General features: G+C 37.2%; 1 protein-coding gene across 5 annotated transcripts in view; it reads left to right on the forward strand.

Moving 5' to 3' along the window:
* The window catches only part of MGAT4A (alpha-1,3-mannosyl-glycoprotein 4-beta-N-acetylglucosaminyltransferase A), a 118,874-nt gene that overhangs the window by 53,300 nt on the left and 46,454 nt on the right, over positions 1-19,120 (forward strand). For all 5 annotated transcript variants that reach the window (XM_055329020.1, XM_055329022.1, XM_055329021.1 and 2 more), the window contains one exon: positions 17,299-17,432. In XM_055329020.1, the coding sequence (XP_055184995.1) occupies positions 17,299-17,432 (134 nt within the window). The remainder of the gene's footprint in view (positions 1-17,298; positions 17,433-19,120) is intronic.

Raw genomic sequence — 19,120 nt, forward strand, 5'->3', positions numbered from 1 at the left:
TCGGGGTAAACTTTAGTTTATCTGATATAAGGATGGCTACCCCTGCTTTCTTTTGAGGACCATTTGAATGGTAAATGGTTCTCCACCCTTTTATTTTCAGGCTGTAGGTGTCCTTCTGTCTAAAATGAGTCTCTTGTAGACAGCAAATAGATGGGTCCTGCCTTTTTATCGAGTCTGAAACCCTGCACCTTTTGATGGGGTCATTAAGCCCGTTCACGTTCAGAGTTACTATTGAAAGGTATGAGTTTAGTGTTACCATGATATCTATTCAGTCCTTGTTTTTGTGGATTGTTCCACTGAACTTCTTCTTAAAGGGGGATTTTAAGAGTCCCCCTTAAAATTTCTTGCAGAGCTGGTTTGGAGGTCACATATTCTTTCAGTTCCTGCCTGTCTTGGAAGCTCTTTATCTCTCCTTCCATTTTGGATGAGAGCCTTGCTGGATAAAGTATTCTTGGTTGCATGTTCTTCTCATTTAGGACCCTGAATATATCCTGCCAGCCCTTTCTGGCCTGCCAGGTCTCTGTGGAGAGATCTGCTGTTACCCTAATACTCCTCCCCATGAAAGTCAGGGACTTTTTGTCTCTTGCTGCTTTAAGGATCTTCTCTTTATCTTTGGAATTTGCAAGCTTCACTATTAAATGTCGAGGTGTTGAACGGTTTTTATTGATTTTGGGGGGGGGGTCTCTCTATATCCTGGATCTGAATGCCTGTTTCCCTTCCCAGATTAGGAAAGTTTTCAGCTATGATTTGTTCAAATACATATTCTGGCCCTCTGTCCCTTTCGGCACCCTCGGGAACCCCAATTAAACGTAGGTTTTTCTTCCTCAGGCTGTCGTTTATTTCCCTTAATCTGTCTTCATGGTCTTTTAATTGTTTGTCTCTTTTTTCCTCAGTTTCCCTCTTTGCCATCAACTTGTCTTCTATGTCACTCACTCGTTCTTCCACCTCGTTAACCCTCGTCGTTAGGACTTCTAGTTTGGATTGCATCTCATTCAATTGATTTTTAATTTCTGCCTGATTGGATCTAAATTCTGCAGTCATGAAGTTTCTTGGGTCCTTTATGCTTTTTTCTAGAGCCACCAGTAGCTGTAGAATAGTGCTTCTGAATTGGCTTTCTGACATTGAATTGTAATCCAGATTTTGTAGCTCTGTGGGAGAGAGGGCTGTTTCTGATTCTTTCTTTTGAGGTGAGGTTTTCTTTCTAGTCATTTTGCTCAGTGCAGTGGCCAAAAACAAGTTGTATTGGGAAAAGGAGAAAAAGAGGAGAGAAAAGGAAAGAAAAGAGAAAAAGAAAAAAGAAAAAAGGAAGAAAGAAGAAAAAGAGAAAAAATGGAAAGAAAGGAAAAAAAGGTGGGGGAAGCAAACAAATCAAAAAGCAAAGAAAAAAGAAAAAAAAGAAAAAAAGAAAAAGAAAAAAGAAAAACACAGAGGAGTATCTTCTGATTCTGTAGACTTTAAGTCCCTTGACTTCCCCTGGAACTTGTGCGTCCAGCTGGTCTTCTGGGGGAGGGGCCTGTCGTGCTGATTTTCAGGTGTTAGCACTTGGGGGAGCTGCTCTGCCTCTGCCTGCTGCAGGGCTCAGTGGGGGGTGTTTACCCCGTGAGGCCCCAGGAGGAACAACCACAGTGGCAGGGCCATCTCTGGAGCCCTGGAGTCAGCTCCCACAGTGACTACGGATCTCTCCGTCTGCAGGGCCTGGAGGCTCCGGGGCGGGGCCGCTGATTTGCTCAGCTCCGGGCAGGAGCGTCCTTGCTGTCCTGGGCCCTCCCGGCCTCTGCCTGTCCCGGGGGAGGCCGGATCCTGGGCTGTGTCCCCGGCGCCCTGTGCTCCGGGGCCTGCGCTGTTGGATTCGCGCTCCCGCCCTGCAGCCCCCTCCGTGGAGCCGCTCCCGAGCCCCTCCGAGCTGCTCCGGTCGGTCCCGCCGTGCGCGCTGCAGCCCTTAGGGAGCTCGGAGCACTCTCCCGGGGCGCAGGTGTCTGTTAGTGTCCCCGGGAGCCCGAGGGCATCCCCGCTCTCCTGGGTCCTGCTCCAACTCCCTGCGAGCCCCTTTCCGCCCGCCCGGGAAGGTTGGTGCAGCTCCTGCTTCTCCCTCTGCCTGTGTCTCTGCCTCTCTCTCTCTCTCTGCATCTCTATGAATAAATAAATAATAAAAAATCTTTTTTTAAAAAAAAAGGAAATGCAAACAGCTTGGAAAAAACCCTCAGGTGTTTACATTAAAATCTTCCTTCCTAAATCCTCAAGCAATGGTTTTTAACATTTTTAGAGTTAGAACCCTTTGCTATCCTAGGAAAACTATAAACCTTCTACTTAGAAAAATGCATATAGAAAAAGTAATTCTGTATATAATTTCTGGGATTTTTTGGAACTCCAAAACCTTTTTAGGGACTTTATATTAACTACTTTTTTTTTTTTTTTTTTTTTTTTAAGATTTTACTTATGTATTTGACAGCGCAAGTAGGGAGGGCAGAAGGAGGCACTGACTCCCCGCTGAACATGGAGCTGGTGCAGGGCTTGATTGATCCCAAGACACTGGGATCATGACCTGAGCCTAAGGGAAATGCTTAACCAGTTGAGTACCCAGGCGCTCCTTCTGTTTTTTAGGTCAAAGAAAAACTGTTCTTGCTAAAATTTCTGTGCTTCAGTGGTCAGGCTGGTTAAATAAGGAACAGCACGCAGATCCACTAAGTCTTACTAAGACTAAAGAGGGAGAATGTGTTCTAGACAGCTACTGATTATCTAAAGAGGGGTTTGAATTCCTTTGTGAAGAACAAAGAACTGCCAACCCACCCTACGCACACCACATCTAGTTCCTTCCATGAAATTTGCAGGCTGCAATAAATAGATACAGCAACTACAGATAGGTAAAAGGGCATATTGTACAACTAGGGGTACAAAATATTTGAGGAAACCCACATTGTGAATGACTTAATACTCAAGGAAATTGAATTTGTAGGGCAAGCAGAATATCATTTAGAAGTTACATATAATATATTTTAAAGGGATGGTAGGCCAGTTCATAGAGGATTGACTGAAAATCTGTGTTCTAATTTCATTGATTGTATTTAAAATTACCATATAGATGGACTGATAAATAGAGTAGACACAGCTGAAGATCAGATTAGCAATCTGAACAATTTACCTGTGTAGTTCTAGAATCCTTCATAAAGGGCACAAAGAATTGGGGTAGGCAAAAGTTCTAATACCCATCTAATAGAAATTTCAGAAGGAAAGAACAAAGGGAGTAAAGAGAGGAAATAAGCGAATATATAATAGAGGAAAATTTCTTTGAGTTGAAGAAACTCAGCTCTTTAGACTCAGGGCCCATTTAGTGCAGAGCAGGATGGGTGAAGAAAGGTCCTCCACAGGTTACCTACCAAAATGGCATTACTGATTGGTAGAGGACAGCAGGTGGTTCTTTGTGCTGAAGTAAAATGAATGAATGAGTCCATCCATCCACTCACCCACATCTGTGTGCCAGGTACTTTGGTACACAAAATTAGATGTTCTTCCTAGTGTTGTGGAGCTTTAGTCTGGTAAAGGAGAATGCAGGGGTCAAATGATCAATTATGTAAGTAATTGTACAGTTACAGCCTTAATTGGTGATACAAAGGATGCCTTGAAGAATGTATAAAAGAGGCATTTGCTTCAATTAAGGCTTTTAGGGAAGTCTTAAAAATTCATTTGACCTGAGATGTGTGAACTATGTAGCTCACTGGTGAAAGTGGGTGTATTAGTTGCTTCACTGTGCTGTAAAAATTACCACAAACCCAGTGACCTAAAATGGCCTAAGTTTATTATCTTCTAGTTTTGGTAGCCAGTAGTCCTAAAATCAATGTATTGACTAGGGTGTGTTCCTTATGAAGCTTTAGGGGATAGTCTACTTCTTTCCTTTTCCATCTTCTAGAGATTGGCTACATTCATTAGGGCCCCTTCCTTCATCTGCACATCTCTCTGTGACTCCGACCTCTTGCATACATTATCACATCTCCTCCTCTCATAGACTCTCCTACCTTCCTCTCATAAGGACCCTTGTGAGTTCATTAGGTTAACCTGGGTAGTCAGGATGACCTTCCAATCTCAAGATCTTTAATCATATCCGTAAAATCCCTTTTGCCATGTTAGGTAATGTTTTCACAAATTCCAGGAGTTAGGACATGGAGATGGTAGGGATATTATTATGGTTACCACATGGGAGAAAAACGTATTCCAGAAAATGAGAAGAGCATCACAAAAACCCTGTGATGGGAACATGGAATGTTCTAGAAAATGAAAGAAGTTCACTGTAGATGAAGTGTGGAGTGAAGGGAAGCATGGAATAAGATGAGACTAGAGATGTACTGGAGCCAGACAATGTAGGAAGTTGCAGACCATTTATTGGATTTGGGCTTTTTTTTTTTTTTCCAAAGATTTTATTTCTTCATGAGAGAGAGAGAGAAAGAGAGAGAGAGGCAGAGGGAGAAGCAGGCTCCATGCAGGGAGCCCGATATGGGACTCGATCCCAGGACTCCAGGATCATGCCCTGGGCTGAAGGCGGTGCTAAACCACTGAGCCACCCAGGCTGCCCCAGGATTTGGGCTTTTATCCTAAGAGCAGAAAGAAGCCACTGAAGAGTTTTAAGCAGGACTTACTTAGGATGATTTTATAAGATATAAATTTTACAAAGACTGCAACTGCTGCAATGGGAAGAATGATTGAGTTTATGGACAGCAGAGTAGATTTGAGAGGCCCCAGTAAAAGACTGTTGTAGTGATCCCTTTGAGAAAGGACAGGTATGGACTAGATAATTGTGATAATAGTAGAGATGGAAAGAAGAGGATGGGTGGAGGAGTTGTTTGGGATGTATGGGGACATACATATTTGGGAGGAGCTAGTGATCAACTGTTTTTGTGGACTGAAGTAGAGGATGTAGTCAAGGATTACGTTTTAGGTTTCTGGATCATGTAACTGGGTGGATGGCAGGTGCTCTTCACCGAGATAGGGAACAGCAGTAAATATTTTGCAGCATTGGTTTGCAAGAAGATCGTAACTTAAATTTGGATGTGTTAAGTGAAGAGGTGATTGTGAGTTCTAGAGAAGGATAGTTGGATATTTAGGTCGGGGATTCAGAGATCGGAGTTAGATATAATTTTATGGCTCATCATTTGTGAATAACTGATTGAAAATACGGGGATGGATAGGGCCTAAGACTGAGCCTTGATGGTTTTCTACAGTTAATTTTCATGAAAGAGAAAGATAAAGCCAAAGAAGATGGAGAAGGTACAGCTGAAGGTAGACTAGTGATTGAAGATGGAAAATGCCAAAATATGATTGTTTCTAAATTTTCTTAATTTTAAAGGAACCACTAGAATTTAAAAACTTCCCAAGAAAGTTGAAGAAAACCAAGATAACAATAGTTGATAGCTCTATCCTATCTTATAGACTGTATTTTAGATTGTTCAGTCCATAATAGATATATTACAGATGTTACACAGTTATTACTTGAATAGGAAATACTGGACAATTAATAAAAGTAATTAGTCCAACCTTTTGGCAAGGTCCACCTTGCTCCTTCCTAAAAGTATGTTGTTTACGTTGCTGTTACATTTATTCTGAATTCTACCTCCTTAGAATAAATAGATTTTCTAGATTATAAGCCACAGAAGTACATTGTGGGCCAGAAGAATAAGTGGACCAGGAAGGGCCATCTTACCTTGGTTCCAGAAGGCAGGGAAAACTGTCTTTTTCTGTGGTAATTTTGTGAATTATCACAAGCCTGGGCACTCTTAAGTCTGTAGGTTTAGCTGAAATTAGTATTTACACTTCTAATGCTCTTGGAGACCTTGAGTGCCTTGGTTTAAACTAAAGAATTTAAATTTCAGATCTCTTAACAGTATATTTGGGGAAAAAATGACTGCTTCTCTATACATGCCATCTAAAGTTAAAACAATAAACAACTCAAAACTATGGTAGGGAATAGAGTTCGCATTTTTATACTATTTTTGTTTGCATACTCTGGGTCAGCATGTAGTTTGCTTTTTCCATAAACAAAGATTAAACTCCATATAAGCTAGGATTGCATTGGAAAGCTCACATCACAGTTGTTATATTTCTAGTCTATATTCTAAACACTTAACATAATTTTAATTTAAATTCTTAGGTAAAGTTGACCCTAGAACCACATGAAGTTAGAGGCCTTGACCCTCTATACCTCACACAGTCAAAAATCCATGTGTAACTTTGACTCCCCCAAAACTTAACTATTATTGGCCAGTGTTGACCATTAGTTGTTATTGGTAACATAAACTGTTGCTTAACACATATTTTGCATGTTACATGTATTATATACTGTATTCTTACTGTAAAGTAAGCTAGAGAAAAAAACATTATTAAAATCATGAGCTGCGCCTGGCTGGCTCAGTCAGTAGTAGAGCATGCTACTCTTGATCTTGGGGTCATGATTTCAAGCCCCACATTGAACATAGAGCCTATTAAAAAAAATAGGGAAGAGAAAATAGATTTATAGTACTGTACTGTATTGAGAAAAGTCCACGTATAAGTGCACTTGCACAGTTCAAACCCATGTTGTTCAAGGGTCAACTATATATGGTACTCTGCTTCTAGGGTACCTCATGAGGCATCTTGGAGTAACATGATCATAACAGAAATCTTGATTTGGAGCCCTTTCCTCCTCAGGTGTGTTGTTCTCATCTGCTTAATCAAGTCACCTTTCCTTCTTTCTCTTCCATGCTTTCCCTAGGGTTAAGCACCATTGATGGTCTCCAAGACATATCTCAAATCCATCCACTTGTCCCCATTTCCAGCACCCTAATTCATACCACCTAACTTCTAACTGATCCCCCCCAAATGCTTTTACTCTGAACACTTTTGTATCTTTTGCCACAAAATTTGGTAATCTTTCAAAATTAAAAATTGGATAATGTCTGTCCCCTGATAACTTTTCAATGACTTTCTCTTGCACTCAGTTAAAAACAAATTTAAGGTTAATTTTGATCTGACCCCTAACTAATCCTGTGAATCTAGGCTTATTCTGCTTTAGATACATTCTGTTCTATTTCTTAACTATGTTAAGATCATTATTTCTTTGGGGCCTTGCTGTTTCCTCTCCTGGAATGTTCTTCCTCTGCTCTTTGTTGCCTGCCATTAGTTATCAGTTAAGGTGATGGAGGACTTCCAGGACATTACTATCTATAGAGATACCTGTCAATTCCCCTATTCCCCACCCATTATTTTTTTTAAAGATATTATTTATTAACGAGAGATACAGAGAGAGAGGCAGAGAGAGAGAAGCAGGTTCCGTGCAGGGAGCCCGACGCGGGGACTCGATCCCGGGTCTCCAGGATCATGCCCTGGGCCGAAGACAGGCGCCAAAGCATTGAGCCACCCAGGCATCCCCCCACCCATTATTTTTGATATTGTCACGTTTTAATTTGTATAGAACATATCACCCACTAAGATTGTATTGTTTATCTTTTCCCCTCTTCTAGAAAATAAATTCCATGAGGGCAGAGAGCTTATCTATGTTGTTCACTATTATCCCTATCACCTAGAATAATATCTTGCATTTGATAAGTGTTCAGTAAATATGTTTGGAACAAATTTGGCAAATCTCTTTTTTAAAATAGTTTTATTTAATTTTAAAGTTGAAGTATATAATTAACATACAGTGTTGTGCTGGTTTCAGATGTACAACATGATTCAACAATTCTATACATTACTCAGTGCTTACAATAAGTATACTCTTTATCCCTGTATCTATTTACCCATCCCCCTCCCCCACCTAAGCCATCAGCTTTGTTGTTATATTTAAGAGTCCATTTCTCTTGTGTCTTTTTTTTTGTCATTTGTTTTTTAAGTTCCACATATGAGTGAAATCATAGTATTTGTCTTTCTCTGTCTTATTTTACTTACCATTATATTCTCTGTGTACATCCATGTTGTTACAAATGGCAAGATCTCATTCTTTTTTATGGCTGAGTAATATTCCATTGTATGTATATACCACATCTTCTTGATCCATTCATTTATGAATGGAAACTTAGGTTGCTTCCATATCTTGGATGTTGAAAAATTGCTGCAGTAAACATAGGGGTGCATGTATCTTTTTGCATTCGTGTTTTCCTTTTCTTTGAGTAATACCGAGTGGTAGAATTACTAGATCATATGGTAGTTCTATTTTTACCTTTCTGAGGAAATTCCATACTGCTTTCCATAGTGACTGCACCAGCTTGCATTTCCATAAACAGTACATGTAGGTTCCTTTCTCTTTACATCCTTATTAACACTTGTTATTTTTTGTCTTTTTTATTTTAGCCATTCTGATAAGCATGAGGTCATACCTCATTGTGGTTTTGATATGCATTCCCCTGATGATGAGTGATGTTGCACATCTTTTCACACCTAGTGGGCTTCTATATTCCTTCTCTCAAAAAATAGCTGCTCAGGTCCTCTGTCCATTTTTAATTAGATTATTTGCTTTTTTGGTATTGAATTGTAGAAGTTATTTATATATTTTGGATATGAACCACTTATTGGATATATCACTTGCAAAAATATCTTCTCTCATTCACTTGGTTATCTTTTTATTTTGTTGATTGTTTCCTTTGCTGTGCAAAAGCTTTTTATTTTTGGTATAGTCCCAATAGTTTATTTTTGCTTTTGTTTCCCTTGCCTGAAGAGACAGACCCAAAAAATGTTGCTAAGGCTTGGACATTGGTCCAGGAGATTACTGCCTATCTTTTCCTTTAAGAGTTTTATGGTTCCAGGTATTGTGTTTAGATCTTTAATCCACTTGGGGTTTATTTTTGTGTATGGTGTAAGAATGTGATCCAGTTTCATTCTTTTGCATTTAGCTATCCATTTTTCCTAACACCATTTATTGAAGAGACTCTCTTTTTTCCCATTGTATAGTCTTACCACTTTTGTTATAGATTAATTGACCATATAGGCATAGGTTTGTTTCTGGGTTCTCTATTTTGTTCCATTGATCTATGTGTATATTTTTGTGCCAGTACCATACTGTTTTGATTAGTATAGCTTTGTGTAATGTATCTTGAAGTCTGGGATTGTGTTACCTTTATCTTCACTCTTGCTCAAGATTGTATTTGGGGTCTTTTGTGGTTCCATACAAATTTTAGAATTCTTTGTCTTAGTTCTGTGAAAAATGCTTTTGTTTTTTGATACAAATTGCATTGAATCTTTAGATTGCTGTGGGTAGTAAAGTCATTTTAACAATATGGATTCTTCTGAGCCATGAGCATGAAATATTTTTCCATTTGTGTCATCTTTAGTTTCTTTCATCAGTGCTTTTTGGTTTTTGGAATATGGGTCTTTCACCTCCTTGGTGAAATTTATTCCTGGGTATTTTATTCTTTTTGGTGCAATTGTAAATGGGATTTTAAAAATTTTCTCTTTATACTATATCGTTATTAGTGTATAGAAATGCAGCTGATTTCTGTATATTTTGTATCCTGAGACTTTACCAAATCCACTTATCAGTTCTAGTAGTTTTTTGTTGGACTTTGCAGTTTTCTATATATAGTGTTATGTCATCTGCAAATAGTGCAAGTTTTACTTTTTCCTTAGCTTTTATATCTCATTCTTGTCTGATTGCTGTGGCTAGGACTTTGATTCCTGAATTGAATAATGGTAGTAAGAGTGGACATATTTGTCTTGTTCCTGATCTTAGAGGAATAGCTCTCAGTTTTTCACCATGGACTGTGATGCTAGCTGTGGATTTTTCATATATGATCTTTACTATGTTGTGGTATGTTCCCTCTAAACCCACTTTTTTGAAAGTTTTTTTATCATGACAGATACTGGATTTTGTCAAATGCTTTTTCTGCATTTATTGAGATGATCATATGGTTTTTGTCTTTTCTCTTGTTGTTGTAATGTATCATGTTGATTTGTTTGTGAATATTGAGCCACCAGAAATCCCACTTGATAGTGGTGAATGATTTTTATTGTATTGTTGGGTTCAGTTTGCTAATATTTTGTTGAGGATTTTTGCATCCATGTTTATGAAAGATACTGGCCTGTAATTTTCTTTTTTTGTAGTGCCTCTCTCTGGTTTTGGTATCAGGGTAATGCTGGACTTATAGAATGAATTTCGAAGCTTTCCATCCTTTTCTGTTTTTGGTGGGATTTTTTTGGAAATAATTTGAGAAGAATAGGTATTAACTCTTCTTTAAATGTTTGGTAGAATTCACCTATAAAGCTATCTGGTCCTGGGCTTTTGTTTTTTTGGGAGTTTTAAAATTACTGATTCAGTTTTGTTGCTAGTAATCTGTTTACATTTTCTGTTTTTTTTTTTTCCTGATTCAGTTTTAGAAGGTTGTGGGTTTCTAGGAATTTATCCATTTCTTCTACATTGTCCAATATATTGGTATATTATTTTTTATAATATTCTTTTACAAATTTTTGCATTTCTGTGATGGTGATATTTCTCCTGTTTCATTTCTGATTTTATTTGAGTCTTTTTCTCTTGGTGAATCTTACTGAAGGGATATTAATTTTCTTGATCTTTTCAAAGAACCAGGTCCTAGCTTCATTGATCTGTGTCATTTTTTTTTAAGTCTCTCTTTCATTTATTCCTGCTCTAATCTTTATTATTTCCTTCCTTTTACTGGCATTGGGCTTTGCTTTGTTTGTTCTTCTTTTTCTAGGTCCTTAAATGTTATGTTATGTTGTTTACCTGATATTTTTCTTGTTTCTTGAGTAAGCCTGTGTTGCTATAAACTTTTTTCTTAGAACAGTTTTTGCTGCCTCCCAAAGATTTGGACTGTTGTGTTTTCATTTTCATGTTCTCCATGTGTTTTTTTTTTTTTTTTATTATTTCTTGTTTGATTTCTTGGTTGACCCATTCATTGTTTAGTAGCTTGTTATTTATTATGTATTTGTGTTTTTACAGATTTTTTTCTTGTGATTGATTTCTAGTTTCATACTATTGTGGTTGGAAAAGACGGATGACATGATTTCAGTCTTTTTTAATTTATTGAGGCTTGTTTTGTGGTCTAACAATCTGAGAATCTCCCATATCCCCTTGAAAAGAATGTGTAATCGGCTATTTTTGGATTGAATGTTCAAAATATATCTAATTTATCATTCAAAGTCTCTGTTCTCTTGTTGATTTTCTGTCTTGATCTATCCATTACTCTAAGTGAGTATCTCCTAATATTATTATAGTGCTCTTAATTTCTTCTTTTATGTCTATTAATAGTTTTATTATTTAAGTGCCCCAATGTTGGGTGCATAAATATTTACAATTGTTACATCCTTTTGTTGGATAGTTCCCTTTATCATTATGTAGTGTCCTTTGTCTCTTCTTACAGTGTTTTGTAGTCTGTTTTGTCTGATAGAAATATTGTTTTCCCAGTCTTATTTTTATTTCCATTGGTATGGTAAGTGTTTTTCCATCACTTCATTGTCAATCTGCATGTGTCTTTAAGTCTGAAGTGAGTCTCTTATAGGCTGCATATATTTGGGTCTTGCTTTCTTATCCATTCAGGCACCTTATGTCTTTTGATTGGAGTATTTAGTCCATTTACATTTAAAATAATTATTGATGAGTAGGCACATGATACCATTTTGTTACTTGTTGTCTGGTTGTTTTGCAATTCTTCCATTCTTCTTCTCTTGCTCTTTCCTCTGCAGTTTGATGGATTTCTTTAGTGTTATGCTGGGATACCTTTCTCTTGTTTTTTGTTTGTTTGTTTGTTACCATTAGGTTCATTTAAGATACCCTATGTGTATAGCAGTCTATATTAAGTTGATCATCACTTAAATTTTTGAACCCATTCTAAAAGCACTGAAATTTTCCTATGTGCTCTCCACCCCCTGGTTTATGTATATGATGTCATACGTACTTTTATGAATCTCCTAACTGATTTTTATACTTACAATTGATTTTACTCCTTTTATGCTTTAATTTCCATACTGGTTTATAAGTGATTAATCTATTTTTATTGTATCTTTGCATTTACCTGTGAACTTTTTCCCTCCCTTAATTTTCTTATGCCTAATTATGGCCTTTTCTTCTTACTCAGAGAATTCCCTTTAACATTTTTTTGTAAACCTGGTTTAATTGTGATGAACTCTTTTAACTTTTGTTTGTCTGGGAAAGTCATTGTGTCTCCTATTCTGAATGACTGCCTTACTGAATAGTGTTTTCTTGGTTGCTTGTTTTATCTTTTCAGGACTTTGAATATATTGTGCCACTCTATTCTGGCCTGCAGATTTTCTATTTTAAAATCAACTAATAGCCTTATGTAGTTTCCCTTATATATAACTGTTTTCTTTTCTCTTGCTTTTTAAAATATTCTCTCTTTATCACTTATTTTTGTCATTTTAATTATGTGTCTAGGTATGTACCTCCTTGGGTAAATTTTGTTGGGGGCTTTCTGTGCTTCCTGGGTCTGGATGTCTGTTTCCTTCCCCAAAGTAGGGAAATTTTCAGCAGTTATTTCTTCAAACAAGTCTTGTGTTGCCTTCTTTCTTCTTCTGGGATCTCTATAATGTGAATGTTACTACGTTTGATGATATTATTGAGTTTGCTGAACCCGTTCTCTTTTTTTTATATATTTTCACTTTTTGCTGTTCGGCGTGGTTGCTTTCCATTACTCTGTCTTGCAGATCACTGCTTAGTTTTTCTGCCTCCTGTAGTCTGCTGTCAATTTGCTGTAGTGTATTTTGGATTTTAGTTATTGAATTTTTCATCTCTGACTGGTTCTTTTTTATATTTTCTATCTCTTTGTTGAAGGTCTTACTGAGATCCTCCATTTTTTTTTCCTCAAGTCCAGTGAGTATCTTTATGACCGTTATTTGAATTCTTTATCAGGCGTATTCCATTTCCTTTAGCTCTCTTGCTATGATTTTGTCCTGTTCTTTCATTTGGGCCATATTGCTCTGTCTCCTCATTTTGTCTAACTCTGTGTTTGTTTCTGTCAGCTATATCTCCTGATCAGCTATCTCTCCGTAAGTGGCCTTATGAAGAAGAGCTCTTGTGATGTCTTGCAGCACAATGTCCTCTGTTCACTGGAACCAGGCACGTCAGGGATGTCTCTTGTGAGGCTGTGTGAGCCCTGCTGTGTGACTGAGCTGCACTTATCTTCAGTCCAGTGGCTGCAAAGGCCTGCTTCACCGGTTTGGGGTACACTGGTCAGGGTTTGGTCCCTATGCTGTTAGGGGCTTGTGGCAGGTCACTAGTCAGACTGGATGGCTGCCCTTCATCATGTGCTCTGGGACTGCAGGTGCACTGTGCTGCAGGGCACTATCTCTGCACTGCTAGCTATAAGGTTTGGCTTCTGGGACTGTTGGGTACACTGGTTTGTGTGATTATATTCCCTCCACCCCAGGGCAGGAGTCACTTTGGAGTAGCACTGGTCCCTGCTGGGGTTGCTTGCATGGTATGTTGGGGCAGAAGTGGCCTTGGAGGCATGCCTGCAGAGTAGGTCAGGTTGGATGTAGTGCCTCTGATGGGGAACATGGTGGGGCACTTGGTGCTAGCAGAGTATGTAGAGAGTGTTTGTGCTAGTTCCTACAGGTGTCTGCCTATGTCAGGGAGTAGGGAGGGAGGCTGGGGTAAGAGAATGGTGCTTGCCAGCACTTTTGTTCTTAAAGTCTTCTAAAGATTCCTGAACCTCCAGTACAAAATCCGAGATACCCCAGGCACTTTCCAAACTACTGCTTTCTTGTGTCTCTGCAGGGTTATTTGTTATGCTGCCTCTTTAAAGGTGGGGACTCGGTTTCCTATTATCCTTGAGCTCTCCTGGAGCTAAGCCAGTTGATTTTAATGTACCTGGAGTTAAGGTCTGCTGATTATAGAACTCTGGAAGTTAAGCCCACTGGTTTTCAAAGCCAGATGTTATGGAGATTGTTCTTTGCAGGGTAGCTTGTCTGTGCCTGTGATACCTTCTCGATGCTTGTGGTATCCCTCCTCTGTGTGGCTAGTCTCCCAGAGGTTTGGTTCCTAAGTGTGTTTCTGCCCCTCTTGCACTTTTCAGTGTAGCCTTCTCTACAATTAATTTGTGCCAGTCTTTGAGTCTTTTTCAGAGTTAGTTGCACTGTGTGTCCATGAATTCAGGATCTTACTACTCTGCCATCTTCCCAGAAGTCCAAATATGACAGATCTCTTTTTGAGCCCCGGGAAGCTTTTCATCCGAAAATGGAAGAGAGGAATGTGACACCCATCTTTGGGGATAGCTTTTAAACTATTTGGGTCTCAATATTCTTTTTTATTGGGAGGAGTATTATTGCTTTTTAAATTTTAATTTCAGTACAGTTAATATATAGTGTTAAATTAGCTTCAGGTGTACAATACAGTGATTCAACAATTTTATGTGTAACTCAGTACTCATCATGGTAAGTGTATTCTTTAATCCCCATCACCTATTTCATCTATCCTTGTGCTCACCTCCTCTGTTATTACCATCTCTTTGTTCTCTACAGTTAGGAGTCTGTGTTTTCAGTTTGTGTCTTTTTTTTCCCCTTTGTTTTGTTTCATAATTCCACTTGTGGGTTAAATCATATGGTATTTGTTTTTTTCTGATTGACTTATTCCAGCTCCATCCATGTTGTTGCAAATGGCAAGACTATATTCTATTTATGGCTGAGTAATATTCCATTGTGTGTATATATACCTCATCTTCTTTATCCTTTCATTACTTCATGGACACTTGGGCTGCTTCCATTATTTGGCTATTGTAAATAATGCTGCAATAAACATAGGGGTGCATATATCTTTTGAATTAATGTTTTCATATTCTTTGGGTAAATACCCAGTAGTGCAATTTCTGGATCATAGGGTAGTTCTATTTTTAATTTTTGAGGAACCTCTATACTGTTTTCTGCAGTGGCTGCACCAGTTTGAATTTCTACCAACAATGCATGAGGCTTTCTTTTTCTCCATGTCTTTATCAACACACGTTGTTTCTTGTGGTGTTGATTTTAGCCATTCTGACAGATGTGAGGTATTATCTCATTGTGGTTTTGATTTGCATTTCTCTAGTGATGATGTCAGGCATCTTTTCATGTGTTTTGTTGGCCATCTGTATGTCCTCTTTGGAGAAATATCTGTTCATATCTTCTGCCCACATTTTAGTTTTTTTTTGTTTTTATTTTTTTTAAGATTTTATTTATTTACTCATGAGGGACAGAGAGATAGAGAGGCAGAGACACAGGCAGAGGAAGAAGCAGGCTCCATGCAGGGAGCCCAATGTGGGACTCAATCCCAGGTCCCCAGGATCATGCCCTGGGCTGAAGGTGATGCTAAACCACTGAGCTACCCAGGCTGCCCTTCTGCCCACATTTTAATTGGATTGGTTTTGTTTTTTGTTTTTTTGTTTTGTTTTTTTTGGAAAAAAAAAAGTTGAGTTGTATTAGTTCTTTACATATTTTGGATACCGGCACTTTATTAGATATGTCATTTGCAAATACCTTTTCCTATTCAGTTGGTTGTCTTTTAGTTTTGTCAAAAATTTCCTTTGCTGTGCAGAAGCTTTTTATTTTGATATAGTCTCAGTAGTTCATTTTTGCTTTTGTTTCCCTTGCCTCAGAAGACACACCGAGAAAAATGTTGCTATGGCCATTGTCAGAGAAATTATTGCCAATATTATTTTCTAGGATTTATATGGTTTCATGTCTCACATTTGGGTTTTTAATCTGTTTTGAGTTTATTTTTGTGTATGGTGTAACTAACTGGCATGGAAGATTCTGGTAGATTCAAGCTTCCTTTTAATTTCAAGATTTTATGAATTCTAAATATTTTGTAGCATTTCCAATAAATTGTTGCATTATTGAGACAAATATTTTTAACATTTGCAAAATATTTCTCTACTGCTATATAACAGGATATTAACGTGTCATTTAAAAAAAGACTTCCTGTGGAATACAGTCCTATTATAACACAATATATACATTCCTAAAGTTTATCATGCTGTGGAGAATTGTGCAATAAAAGGAGAAAAGTCAGTGTCACAGTGGTCAGAAACTTTGTCGGTTACACATACAAAAAGACAAAAACATAAACAGTGCAGTTTTATACAAGTGAAATGATTAAGAAATACAACATACTGTAGTAAACATGGCACTGAATAATGCTTGAGATTTGCTGGGCTTCATAAGAATTGCAGCTTGGAAGGTTCTGAGAAGTGTGAGGCAAGGCAGATTATTTGCAATGTGGTAGAAATTTCAACACTAGATATGTGTGGTTCTTAGCATCAGTAAACTGAGACAGATGGTAGAAGGTAGAAGTATATACATACCGTTTGTGTATTTCTACATTGCTTGGTTCTGTTTTTTGAACTCATTTCAAATGGATGTAATTTTCTGTGTTTATCTAGTGAATGCTTGTCCCAGAGGAGAAATTACACAGAGAATTTCCCAATACATTAATCACTCAGGAAAAAATTTGTGTTCCAAAACAAGCATTATAGTAGAACTGGCTGTAATTTTAGACTTACAGAAAGTTGCACAGATAGTATGCACGGTGTTTTCATATATTTCACCCAGTTCCCTTAAAGGTTCAAATTTTATGTAAATATAATGTAATGATCAAAACCAGGAACTTGACATGTTGATGTTATAGTGTTAACTAACTTTAGTAGATCCTATTCAGGTTTTGTCATTTTCTCATCCTTCTTCTTTTTCTATTCCAGGATCCAATTCAGGATCCGTATTTCATTTGCTTGTCATGTCTCCTTCTTCTTCTGCCATCTTGGACAGTTCTTTATTCCTTCTTTGTCTTTCCTGATCTTGACACATCAGAGAATACCCGGACAATTATTTTGTGGATTATCCCCTTAATTTGGATTTGTCTAGTATTCATGGTTTAGATTGAGGTTATGCATTTTTGGCAAGAAAACCATAGAAGGGATGTTGTGTCCTTCTGATTGCATTATATACATGATATCTGAGACATTGATTTTTTTGAGACATTTTAAAGATGTGTTCAGTGCTTCTGATTTTCAATTGTATAATTTATATTTGTTGTTTATACTTTACAGTCACTTGTTTTTCATGTGAGGTTTAAAGTCTTCATTTTTATCAGTACATTGACTTTTTTAATGGATAAGCCCTGTGGAAAAGAATTACACTGTTATGGGTATGCCTTTATATCCTGTGATTATTTTTCTCTGTATAGTAGTATATTCTGATTCCTCAATTATTGTTGAATAGTGTATTTCGATTTCTCAGTTATTTCTATCAACTTGAGAGGGTATAATCACTTTTGAAATACTAGTATTATTTTATACTGTCTTTGTGAAATCTTTTTATGTAATGACTATCATTATTTTGTTGCAGTGTCAATAGTAATGGGAATTCCCACAGTGAAGAGAGAAGTTAAATCTTACCTCATAGAAACTCTTCATTCCCTTATTGATAATCTGTATCCTGAAGAGAAGTTGGACTGTGTTATAGTAGTCTTCATAGGAGAGGTAATTATTTAATTGTCATTATTTTTTGCTACATTTAATCTATAAGAGTTGAAGCCATAATTGAATGTTTTAATACACTTTTAAAAATGTGATGAATCAAGGTTAGATAATACATTCTTTCTGATATTAAACTTAAGTGTAGCTTGTTGTGTTTGCCTTAACTTGTCTCCTGCAGTAACAGTCCAGGAATAATAACTTATTGTGAGTAGGATAATATTATATACATAAATCTGTAAGAGCAGCGAGTCCCCGTTTTTACCTGTAGGGCTTAAATTTGGAGATTTGCACTGATTTTCTTTGGGAGTTTTGAAACCTGAGAAAGGCTTTGCATAGGTTGCGGTTTTATCATTTCTTTATTTTCTCCACCCCTCCTGTGTACTTCCAAGAGGCAGTCATCACTATTTTAAAATGTTTTATTTATTTATTCTTTTGAGAGAGAGAGAGAGAGAGAGAGCACAAGCAAGGAGAGAGGCAGAAGAAGAAGGAGAAGCAGGCAACCCACTGAGTAGGGAGCCTGATGCAGGGGCTGGATCCCAGGACCCTGACCTGAGCTGAAGGCAGATGCTTAACCAACTGGAGGCATCCAGGAGCTCCTCAGCCATCATTATTGTTTTAAAAGTCAAAATATGGATAAGAATGTGAAACATTTCTTATATTTCAGTCTCCTTGCAAGACCTAGGGAAAGCATATTGAATATGCTTTTTGCAAATAATGAAGGGAAAAAAGCCCCTGGAATAAATATTTTCTTAACAATCACATAGAATTTCAGAATATGAAAGGACTTAGGAGATTATCTGGTTCTGGCTTACTGATTCCCAACTTTTCATGGTTTCTCATGTCTTTTCAAAGGAAAATGTTCTTAATATTTTCCATTAGTATAAAGAAAGCATACATTTAAAACAAGCATACCATTTAAAACAGTTACAGAAATGTATAATGAAAATTTATCTTCTCCTCCATGTAAATAGAAATACTATGGATATTCTGAAATATATTTTAAGAACTTTTTCTATGACTTGTATACATTTATATATAAATGCAATTGTTCTGTACGTTTTTTTCATATCATTTTCATATCATTTTTCTATCCTAAAAAGAGTATCAGCATCGTTTTTTATGACTACAAAGTATTTCATTGTATAGTTTTAACATAATTGACTTAATTTCTGATTGATAAACATTTAGACTCTGTACAAATTTTTTGCCCCCCCCCCTTTTAAGACTGCTGTGTGCATTACTGTAAATAAATTGTTGGGCACTTGTATACATACTGATGTGGGATCCATTCCTAAATGTGGAATTGCTGGGTCATAGTCCATATGCATTAAAATGTTCATAGATGGCCAAAATGCCCTACAGAAATTAATCCAGGTTATCCCTTTTCAGCAGTCTGTGAGAGAGCTTGTTTTCTTGTCCCCATGCTCTGCTAGATAATATTAGTCTTTAATTTTTTTTGCCAAGTTGATGGATAAAAATAATATACTACTTTTGTTTAATTTGGGTTTCTTTACCAAATGGGATTAAATATTGGTTTATATGTCTTTTGACCACTTGTACTTACACAGATTTTATTTGTCAGTCGCATATTGTATGTTAGTAGAAATTGTATAGTCTCTTGGCTTATATGTCTTTTGGCCATTTGTATTTATACAAATTTTATTTGTCAGTCACACATTGTATAGTAGAAA

This window comes from Nyctereutes procyonoides, unplaced genomic scaffold (assembly GCF_905146905.1).
Source record: "Nyctereutes procyonoides isolate TBG_1078 unplaced genomic scaffold, NYPRO_anot_genome, whole genome shotgun sequence".
Lineage (NCBI taxonomy): Eukaryota > Metazoa > Chordata > Mammalia > Carnivora > Canidae > Nyctereutes > Nyctereutes procyonoides.